The 11303-nt window shown below is 44.5% G+C and overlaps 3 protein-coding genes across 3 annotated transcripts in view; 2 read left to right on the top strand and 1 right to left on the bottom strand.

Annotated features, from left to right (window-relative positions):
- Window positions 1-355, bottom strand: part of T265_09976 (hypothetical protein) — a gene marked incomplete at both ends in the record, with an annotated part of 9322 nt that extends 8967 nt beyond the window's left edge. Inside the window, one exon of the mRNA XM_009176213.1 lies at window positions 288-355. Coding sequence (XP_009174477.1) covers window positions 288-355 — 68 coding nt within the window. The remainder of the gene's footprint in view (window positions 1-287) is intronic.
- The window catches only part of T265_09975 (hypothetical protein), a gene marked incomplete at both ends in the record, with an annotated part of 25370 nt that extends 21140 nt beyond the window's left edge, over window positions 1-4230 (top strand). The window contains 2 exons of the mRNA XM_009176212.1: window positions 1030-1128; window positions 3976-4230. Of these exons, the coding sequence (XP_009174476.1) occupies window positions 1030-1128; window positions 3976-4230 (354 nt within the window). The remainder of the gene's footprint in view (window positions 1-1029; window positions 1129-3975) is intronic.
- Window positions 4231-6094: 1864 nt separating this feature from the next.
- Window positions 6095-6331, top strand: T265_09974 (hypothetical protein; the record flags this gene model as incomplete). Its single annotated transcript, XM_009176211.1, has 1 exon — window positions 6095-6331. One exon carries the CDS (start codon window positions 6095-6097, stop codon window positions 6329-6331), a length of 237 nt encoding a protein of 78 aa, XP_009174475.1.
- Between the last annotated feature and the right edge of the window lie 4972 nt (window positions 6332-11303).

Raw genomic sequence — 11303 nt, 5'->3', positions numbered from 1 at the left:
TATATATATATATATAGTATAATAGTGTGTTAGTGAGGCTAATCGGCTGTCTTCGATTCCAGTGCATCCTCCCTCCCTGTTCCTACTGGTCAGTGGGTTGAGTGGTGATAAAGACCATCTTCGTAGACTCAGTAGTGTTACGTGACGGTATCGATACCACCGAAGCCTATGGCAAAAGGTAAATTGTCGTGATGGGTCAGTTGACTTCTTTGAGTTTCGAACCATTTCACTGACAGTGAACGTGTTCCGGTGTACTTTGGTTTACCATTACTTTCTGAATCACGTACTTATCGTATGTATCGTTCGACTCATCACCCAACCACATGAGGTATAATACCATGGTTACCGTAGTCATTGGTTCTTTAGGGTCAATTGGTCATTTATGGGACTTGTATGTCATGCCCAATGGACGCGTCTTCAAAAAAATATCGTTTGAAGTTTCCTGTATTACACCAACCGAGGTTCTGCTTTTGAAAAAAGCCAATAATTAATTAAACTGGCTGGAAGGAATGGTTACAACGACGGACAATGGATGGCACAGGCGTTTTGGACACTTGCGGAGTGATAAAATCGATTTGTGGGTGGGAGAATTGATGCCTTGTGGTAGTTTTTAGACAGACTGTTACTTTTAAGCGCTTTACCATAACTCTCGTTGTGTTGTCAAGATATCTCGGATTGTTCTACCTTGACGCAGAACTCTTATTGGACATTGTAACCTTTCGGTTACCTGCAGGCAAACAGACGTTTAGTATTTTATACCGTTGGTACCAATGTAAGCAGCGAATGATGAAGAGGGCTCCGATCGCCATTGCTTCTCTTGACTGATCTTTTCCAGTTCCACCAGTTGTGTTTTGCACAGTTTCCGTTTGCTAATTTATTCGAAGAACACCTGAAGATAGATCGGACTTGAACTATAACGGCTTTTTGCTTAGTCGGGAGTACTAATTTGTGATTTTTATCCATTTCTACATACTACTCACCGAATCCTTTGGTTTCTCCCAAATCTCACTTCGTTTACCTTTTTTCCAGGAATTCTGCACACTGATCATCTCGACTTTCTTCTGGTTCATCGCCTTTATTGTAGCCGCTTCAATGCATTATATCGCTGGTGGAGCCATTGCTGCAGCTGTAAGTACATATGAGCGTTTCGTACCCTACACTGCCTCTCTCTCCTGTTTTCTCCCCGAAATGGTGTGTATGGTGTTAAATCATGTCAAATGTGACTGCTTTATTGATTCAACTTCTTTTTGTTGTGGCGGTTGTGTGGCGGGACGACAGTTGTTTACGAGTTGGGCATATATTGTTTTGTTTTCTCATACTCGCGCGTGTTCTCCTTGTTTTCCTGTTGACGGAAAATTCGTTCTCTTTCCGAGTAACTGATTGGTAATCAATCAGGGTCTGGGGTGGATAGAAATTATCGACTAGTCTGTTTTGTTGTGGCTGGTGTTTCCTACGAATTTTTCAGCAAAGCGAGCTCGCTCCGTCCGAGTAGTGTTTGGTACAAGTCAGAAGCACATTGTACACTAATCACCTTGAATCACGTACATTTCTTCTAGTCTGTTCTACGGTTTTTCAACGCAGTTTGCAAATAAGTCTATGTTTTTCTTGCTGCGCAGTCCTTGTGGGAAGATCCAGGTGGAGATACGGATCAAACAGAGGTGTAGGATACCTGAATCAGATACATTTTCGGGTCTCCACTCGATACAGTATTCAGTCAAGCGGGATCTTGCCTTGCTCAATTTACCTCCTATTTTCTTAGCGCGACTCCAGGTGGAATGATGTTAACAGCCTAAAAGTGTTTGAGGAACATGGCACATACATGGATACCGTAAACAATTCGTGCGTTTTCGACTCCATACTGTTTTGCTTATCTACTTATCTGAACCCAACGTGTCACATGCGTGACATGTTTATGAAAGAAAATGCTGTTTTGTTTTGCGCAACTCGGTTTGTGTGTGGTGCGCATGTCCACTGATTTCTCAACGCTGAACTTTGGCCTTTTGTGTACTTTGGGCCGATTCAAACATCTCTGTAGCGGTACAGTTTTGGCCGAGGACCGGTTGGATTTGTGACTGTGACACTGTGGTTGAGAAACTGTTTTGCCGGTGGTTGTGTGGTGTGTCCGCCGAATGCTGGCAGTGGAAAATGTGTGTGTGTGTGTGTGTGTGGGGGGGATTTCGCTACGCAACTGTGGTTCTACATCGTCTGTATATCAATACATTACCGGTCTTGACCATGTGCCTTTTTTTCTAATGTGCATGTACTGTTGTTTGCCAGTCGCCGTATACACAGGGCGAGTCAGAGCTTGAATGCAATTTCGTACGTGAACTGGAATTTCCGTTTTGATAGCTTGGATTGCGGCGGTCTTATTGGTCTCTCTTCTGCATTTGATTTGATTCATCAGCAGACAGGGGGTTTTCTTGCTACTCAGGATTCCCGTTCCTAATTGTTTCATACACTTATTGTCGAATTCTTCAGACCATGGAGCTAAATATTTCATTTCGAAGTCTTTTTTTACCTCTGGGATACTACAGCTTACCTAGTGAAGTTGAAAATTTTGTTCGTCCGATGCAGTTAAGCCGCTACTGGTGTAGTGTGTCGCCAGAAAATAGCTTCGCAAGTTTTTGACAGGGAGCCGGTAGATCGGGATTTTCCGACTTCGAATGATGTCCGCTGGCAGTTCAGCGCCTTTCTTTCATCAAAAGGGCGCGGTTATTTTCTGGGTAAAAAGATGTTGTGAGGTGGTCGCAAGAGGATTTCATTTTGTAATGCATTAAAAACCAAATGGGAGACGCACCAACCGAGTGGATTCGCTGAACATATTCTTTACCGTCACGAAGGGGCTGGAGCTTACCGCGGTGTGATGGTTTGTGCTCTACCGTAACCCCTTGAGCTATACTGGGTTGTGTCCGTTCTACACTCACAGTCTCATACCATGTTGGTCAGTTGTTAGAGGTCTGACTCCTGGTCTCCTGGCCCTTCAGGTTTGGGGGTTGAAACATGTGTGGTGACTTGTTCTGTGAATTGTAAATTAAATGTTCTTGCATTTCTCGCCAAACACTACTCTCTTGTGGTCAGGTGTTTGAGGATCCTAATCTTTCCTCCTGTCTAGGTTGAGTGCCCAGCCTACGGACACCCATGACGCTTACAACCAAAAACACTGATGATTACTTAAACCGGCAAAGACTCGATTATTGCTGAAATTGGGTTTCTGATTTCCAGACGTTTTCTGAAAGTCTTGAAAAAGTGGAAGATCGGTACGGCTTTCGTAACTTATTGGAGTCAGAGTTGTCCGAGAAATTAACCCCGTTCGCGAAACAGTTCACGCGTGACATACTGTAGATGCATGTAACTTCTGTTCACGATTGCTTATCGTTCAATCGTGTAATGCGATTGTGATTTCGTATGTTCAACCTCCTGACAATGTCTCACTCGTGCTTCCTTCGGGTGGCATGCTGGATGGGCACCGGAAGGGTGTTAGACCATTGATCTTTGATCTTGGTTGTTGATCCCGATCCTGAACAAAGATGGCGTGACTTCAGTTTTGGTGTTTGTTAGTCCCGCTTCGGTCAGCACATGTTACTTGATCATCATATTGTCTGGTTGCTCGATCTGACAACGTTTTGTTCTGGGAATGCCAAAGATTTCTGAGCTCGTCTCATTTACTACTATTCGCATGCGTTCTGATAGTCTTTGGTTTATTATTATCCGGCATTCGCCGTTATTTCCACCCTAAGCGCTCTAGTTTGTTTTATAATAAGGGAGCTATAGCTACACTGACCGATCAATGTGGTTAAACTGTTTGTTTGTTCCCGCTATTATATTTTCTGGTTGCTGCGTACTTGAAGAGAATCGAAGCCTAAATTCATTGCATCGTCAGAATATTTGATGATTCTCCCATGTGATACAGACGTTACAACGCCACCGAACTGCACTTTGGTTATTCATGTTCATCCGTCTACTGATACATCCTAGATATTCTCGGCGGTTGCTATGGCCCTGTACATAGCTGAATTGGTCACTCGTTTCCGGGTTTCAAGACAACCTGGTGGGTTGCGGATCACAATGACTGGGGTGACAGCGACCACCACAACTGCCTACCCGCATGTGGCTCCGTCCACCGTGCCAACTATACATACTCAACCACCTAATTCTGCGGAACCCCGTTTAGGATTTGCCGGTGGGTATCCTGGTGAGCACGGGGATGAAGGCTACGTGATGGCATCCTAAACAACGACAACTGCGGTGACGAGGTTCCAGATGTAGGAAAGAATTAGTGATTTTATTTTTATTGTCTGTCCGCCTGAATGACCGCTTGACTGCCTACCTGGACCGTGCTTTTTCTGCCTCCACTCTTTTCGACCTGTCTTCTGCTTGCCTGATTGTTATTCTCTCCGCTCTGATCGCCGGAATTCTGTTAGAACTTTCGTCTTCTTCAGTTTCTTCCTTCTGTTTAACCGAATGAACTCACCTTGTCCTTGCCGTGTACGCATCCTTTTGCAGTCCACTTACCACCATCATGTAATCATACGGTGGAAATCACTTGTTGGTCACTCATTTCATGCGTTGTTGTTGTTGTTGTTGTTGGGATCACTCGTTGTTGTCGTGCGGCTACCATTGTTATAAATACCCACGTAACAATTGTATCACTTGACTTGTATAATTATTGTCACAGCGGTCCACATGTAACCAGCTTCTTCTATGCGTCCTAATCTTCTTTCATATCTGGCTTTTCTCTTCTGCTTAGTTTGTTTTAGATTTTTGTCCCTTGTCCGATCTTATCTACTAGCTTTTCTCGTAACTGTCAATCAGCATCCTATACAACGTTCAAATGTGATATCTAATTATTCTTCTTGGTATTGTTTTGTTCTGACCCACAACACCGACATTGACTTTCGGACAAGTCACCAAGATCGCATGAAGGCCAGATCATGTTCCACACATACACGATAATCTATCATTGTATGATTTTTCCGCCCGCTCCTTCCAGAATGGCTTTCTACTTAATAGCCTGTTGTACTTCCTGAAGTATCCTTTACTTCTTGACCGTATTACGGGGACAGGATTGGGCTGTTGTCGTAAACACAAGTGAGGGCAGCTGGGCGTTCGCAGTAGGATCTGATCGTCTTTCACCCGAATCCGTACTCGCTTTTTTTTGTCATTTTCAACCACGTTCACATGAGTTAGCTATCAACTATCAATTTTGTTCGGTCAGTAGCGTTGTAAGTTGTCGTTTCTGATACCGAAAAAAGCAAGGATGGTTCGGGTAGCATGGTGCCGTTCGAACCCTGAGTTTTCGAAATCAGCTATTCATGGCAGACTGTGGGCCAGATACGGGATCTTTCAACCCCGGGTAAAAATTCTATACCCAAAAAAAGACGAACTAATACAATCCTCCTCAGGAGTGACCCTCCTTTTGATGACCACTTCCCTGGTGATCAACTCCTGTGGACGTAGCTGATTCCAGAGAACATCCAGACTAGAAAAGTCATCCCTTTTATCATGACGTATTTCTATACTCGAAGGGCACAACTACTGTCTAATTTGATTTTCCCGTTAGTTCGTTCACCGCTTGCTGTTAGACCATTGATCTTTGATCTTGGTTGTTGATCCCGATCCTGAACAAAGATGGCGTGACTTCAGTTTTGGTGTTTGTTAGTCCCGCTTCGGTCAGCACATGTTACTTGATCATCATATTGTCTGGTTGCTCGATCTGACAACGTTTTGTTCTGGGAATGCCAAAGATTTCTGAGCTCGTCTCATTTACTACTATTCGCATGCGTTCTGATAATCTTTGGTTTATTATTATCCGGCATTCGCCGTTATTTCCACCCTAAACGCTCTAGTTTGTTTTATAATAAGGGAGCTATAGCTACACTGACCGATCAATGTGGTTAAACTGTTTGTTTGTTCCCGCTATTATATTTTCTGGTTGCTGCGTACTTGAAGAGAATCGAAGCCTAAATTCATTGCATCGTCAGAATATTTGATGATTCTCCCATGTGATACAGACGTTACAACGCCACCGAACTGCACTTTGGTTATTCATGTTCATCCGTCTACTGATACATCCTAGATATTCTCGGCGGTTGCTATGGCCCTGTACATAGCTGAATTGGTCACTCGTTTCCGGGTTTCAAGACAACCTGGTGGGTTGCGGATCACAATGACTGGGGTGACAGCGACCACCACAACTGCCTACCCGCATGTGGCTCCGTCCACCGTGCCAACTATACATACTCAACCACCTAATTCTGCGGAACCCCGTTTAGGATTTGCCGGTGGGTATCCTGGTGAGCACGGGGATGAAGGCTACGTGATGGCATCCTAAACAACGACAACTGCGGTGACGAGGTTCCAGATGTAGGAAAGAATTAGTGATTTTATTTTTATTGTCTGTCCGCCTGAATGACCGCTTGACTGCCTACCTGGACCGTGCTTTTTCTGCCTCCACTCTTTTCGACCTGTCTTCTGCTTGCCTGATTGTTATTCTCTCCGCTCTGATCGCCGGAATTCTGTTAGAACTTTCGTCTTCTTCAGTTTCTTCCTTCTGTTTAACCGAATGAACTCACCTTGTCCTTGCCGTGTACGCATCCTTTTGCAGTCCACTTACCACCATCATGTAATCATACGGTGGAAATCACTTGTTGGTCACTCATTTCATGCGTTGTTGTTGTTGTTGTTGTTGGGATCACTCGTTGTTGTCGTGCGGCTACCATTGTTATAAATACCCACGTAACAATTGTATCACTTGACTTGTATAATTATTGTCACAGCGGTCCACATGTAACCAGCTTCTTCTATGCGTCCTAATCTTCTTTCATATCTGGCTTTTCTCTTCTGCTTAGTTTGTTTTAGATTTTTGTCCCTTGTCCGATCTTATCTACTAGCTTTTCTCGTAACTGTCAATCAGCATCCTATACAACGTTCAAATGTGATATCTAATTATTCTTCTTGGTATTGTTTTGTTCTGACCCACAACACCGACATTGACTTTCGGACAAGTCACAAGATCGCATGAAAGGCCAGATCATGTTCCACACATACACGATAATCTATCATTGTATGATTTTTCCGCCCGCTCCTTCCAGAATGGCTTTCTACTTAATAGCCTGTTGTACTTCCTGAAGTATCCTTTACTTCTTGACCGTATTACGGGGACAGGATTGGGCTGTTGTCGTAAACACAAGTGAGGGCAGCTGGGCGTTCGCAGTAGGATCTGATCGTCTTTCACCCGAATCCGTACTCGCTTTTTTTGTCATTTTCAACCACGTTCACATGAGTTAGCAATCAACTATCAATTTTGTTCGGTCAGTAGCGTTGTAAGTTGTCGTTTCTGATACCGAAAAAAGCAAGGATGGTTCGGGTAGCATGGTGCCGTTCGAACCCTGAGTTTTCGAAATCAGCTATTCATGGCAGACTGTGGGCCAAATACGGGATCTTTCAACCCCGGGTAAAAATTCTATACCCAAAAAAAGACGAACTAATACAATCCTCCTCAGGAGTGACCCTCCTTTTGATGACCACTTCCCTGGTGATCAACTCCTGTGGACGTAGCTGATTCCAGAGAACATCCAGACTAGAAAAGTCATCCCTTTTATCATGACGTATTTCTATACTCGAAGGGCACAACTACTGTCTAATTTGATTTTCCCGTTAGTTCGTTCACCGCTTGCTACATTTGGCAATCGCGTGTAATGGATGTGTAAGATGACATCCTAGTCGATGCAGCAAAACAGGAAACCAAACCTACCTGATGAGCCCCAAGAAGGAGAAACCGGTCGTGGACTGTCGAAGAGTTTTCAGCAACCTTGTGAGTAGTTTCCTGTATGAAAATATACTGCGATATCTAGAATATCGTGCCAACTGAATCATGAGGCGGCCTGTGTGCAGCACATTCAGTTGTAGAATGTCATAAACGAGAGACACAGTTGAGTCGTGAAAACCTAATTGATTTGCAAACGAGTGTATTTCTCGAAAACAGTCCAATTTGGGTTCAAGTAGAACATAAGGTTGACGGAAACTCGAGGACTGTGCCCACCTGATGAGCCCCAAGAAGGGAGGAGTCGGTCGTGGACTGTCGAAGTGTTTTCAGCAACCTTGTGAGTAGTTTCCTTTATGAAAAGGAAACCAACCCCTTTACACAAATGAACCATGTATGTTCATGCAAGCACGAGGCATACAAGTTGCAGGCCTAGCCGGGTCAGATACTGGACAGCTTCTGCGCAAAGCATGCCACTGGTTGGAGCAGTTTTTATAAGGAGAAAATGTGTGGTTACGACGCTCGGCTTCTCTCATCACCACAAGACTCTTTCTTGGTGGACACCTCTATAATGCTAATGCGACGTACGGTGTCGAGGTGCCGCCCTACTAACCTCGGCAGCGATCTAGCTCACCCGTTCGATTTCGTGTAAACATTCTTTTTCAACTTGGTACGTGTATCACTTGGTCTGTTCACGTTTGTATCTAACTTGACAACTCATACGGACACCTGGATGAACAAGAAAGACTGACACGCGCATATGCCATAAACGTGTGCACTGGTTGTAATGCCGTACATCTATTTTCTACTCTGCTTCTGTTTGCCTCCATAAAATCACATAACCTGCATGGATCGTTAGACAGTCTTGCTTCGCGGGCTAGCACGGCATTACTGGAAAACTTGCCATGCCTTCGAGAAGTTCATATCAACTATGGATATCATATCTGTTTATTATTAACCCTCATGTCAAGGGGAAATTTTCCTATGAATGTTTGGATGCGACGGTGTTCAATAGAGCGGTCGCATTAATGTAACTTGTCTGGGGTAGAAAGACATTGGACGTAGATGAAGAGAACTTGTTACTTACCAATTCTCGAGGTGCCGTCAGTGTTGTGGTTCTTGCACCTTTTTCGAACTGGCCAAATCTGAATTCCTCAGCCCAATGTAGTGGCTCTTCGTTAATCATAGCTGTGGCTTTTAGTTCTTTCACCCAGTTCACTCCTCCTAGGGCTTTGACAGCACCGCTGGCTGCTGAATAGCGTACGAACTCCAGACAACGCCACGTTTCTCTATAGGACGAACTTACGTGTACAATTTGCCCTCAGTGGTGCTCTTACTGTCGAATCCCTATGTGCAGAGTCGACTTATATCCTTGTTGTACTTAGTCGTAATGAAGCAAAAAGTGGTTCTGTGTTTTCGAAGGGCTTGGATAAACAATCGGTAGTTTTTTATTTGGACAACGTTTCGTTTTTGACACAAAAGCTTCATCAGCCCAAGTGAACAGGTCACGAGGTCCACACATCAAATTTAGTATGCAGATGGAGTCAACCTCGGTTACACTGGCCTTTTTAGGCTGCATGACACATAAAGTCGGGGAAAACTAAAGATCACAGCATGCAAGAAGCCAACTGACACTGGAGCAGTTTTGATCTACTCGTCTGCCCATCCGAAATTGGTATTTTACAGTATCGCCTCATCAATGTTTAGGCGTGTAAGGGCCTTGTGCACAGAAGAAGCTGATCGGACAGCGGCCCACAATGAAGTAAGGAACAAACGTCGGGGTAGTGAACATCCAATTAGGTTGATTAGGCGTCAATTACGGAGGGTTCTGGTACCGGTGGCGGAACCCCAACGAGATTGGCTTGGGACCGCTGTTATTCCGTATAAACTATGGACATCGGAGTCATTCGAAGGATTCTAACATAAGAGTAGCTTTCCAGAGGGGAATCACTGCGCTCTGCACTGGTGCAAATGAAGGATCGCCTCCCAGCAAGCAGACTTAGAGATCGTGTCTACAAAATCAAGTGTAACAACTGCATTAGGGTTTATATAAGACAGGCGGTCAGGGTACTTCACACCAGAATCGAAGAGCATAAGAGAAAAATAAACAGGCTACCGAGAAACGCAGACGAATATCGAGTCTTACTAAAAGACTCGGCAATTGCAGAACATGTACTGGACACGGGACACAAAACAGATTCAGAAAATGTTGAGGTTTTGAGGCGAGGACTACGGTCCACGTCACAGAGACTGGTGGCCGAGGCGGTAGAAATCGCCAAGTATCTGTGTTAACAGAATGGAAGGCGTGGAACTGGCAAGCGTGTGGAGAACGGCTTTGGATCAGTAGAGCTTACATATGTGGCTGTGCGGTCATCAGGAGCAGTAGTCATTAGCTGAATTCCACTTGACCTCCCCCCCTCCCCCCAAACCAAACTATCGCAGCACTCACAATCCTGCAAAGACCAAGAGAAATTTACGAGTGACAACCGACGTGAATCACCGATTGAAACACCCTGAAGTGTAAGATCAAGGAACCAACCCGATCAGAATTAATTTGAAACTCCCCCAGTCCACCAAGGCAAGATTTTGAAAACCACACAACCGACAAGAGCCGTTAATCGACACTCAACACTAGTGTGATAATTTGATGACCTACTGATGGGTTCCCCGTCTGCCCCAACCTGGCCAATTCGGTGACCTCCTACCTTGGTCTGATGAAGCTTTTGTGTCAAAAGCGAAACGTTGGCCAAATACAAAAAAAAAATACCGATTGTTTATCGAGCACGTTCAAGTGGAACACAAAGTTGACGGAAACTCAGGGTCTGTGCGTATCTGTTGAGCCCCAAAGAGTGAAGCCAGTCGATGAGTTCTCAGCAGCCTTCTGAGTATCAAGAACATCTACCAACTGAAACGTAAGGCGGGTTTTGTACAGCTCATTCATTTGAAAACCATGACGAATGAGAAATTTAACTGGGATGCATTTGTCTCCCAATAATATCAGCTCTAATCTTCTTAGTAGGTGGCTGAAAGGAACAGAAAGTAAAACCCCCTTAATGAAGGTGAAATAATTCGAGCTCTTTTCCCCAGCAGAGATTATTCCCGTGCACGCTCTCACAACATCGTTTTTCGTAGCGGTGCGTTGCCTATGAAAAACCGAATGTTCCCGCCTGTAGTAATTTCTCCTGCGGAACGGGGGAGGGGGGATCACTGTACGCGGGGTTTCAACATGCATGCAATAGGTTGATGTTGATTTGTATGTGAAATCTCCCCCGGATTTCAACTTCACTCAATTTGTTCTAATTGGGTTGAGGGTCACTCTATCTATGTAAGTTTCTCGTACTTGGATGCGAATGAGCGATCACGAATCCATAGGATAGGGCGTGTTGCTAACAGGGTTTTTAATGGAGAGGATACGGGTCCACTGGGATACCAGGGTGATTTAGAGAGGAAAGGCTCCAAAATTAGTCTCACACGGTTCAACTCAACGGCCTGTGGGTGCACAGTCGCGTTTTCAGAAGGCATTCAAGGGAGCCAATATGAT

The sequence above is a fragment of the Opisthorchis viverrini genome (genome assembly GCF_000715545.1).
Source record: "Opisthorchis viverrini unplaced genomic scaffold opera_v5_321, whole genome shotgun sequence".
In the NCBI taxonomy this organism is placed as follows: Eukaryota; Metazoa; Platyhelminthes; class Trematoda; order Opisthorchiida; family Opisthorchiidae; genus Opisthorchis; species Opisthorchis viverrini.
This window is presented reverse-complemented; position numbering and strand designations above follow the sequence as displayed.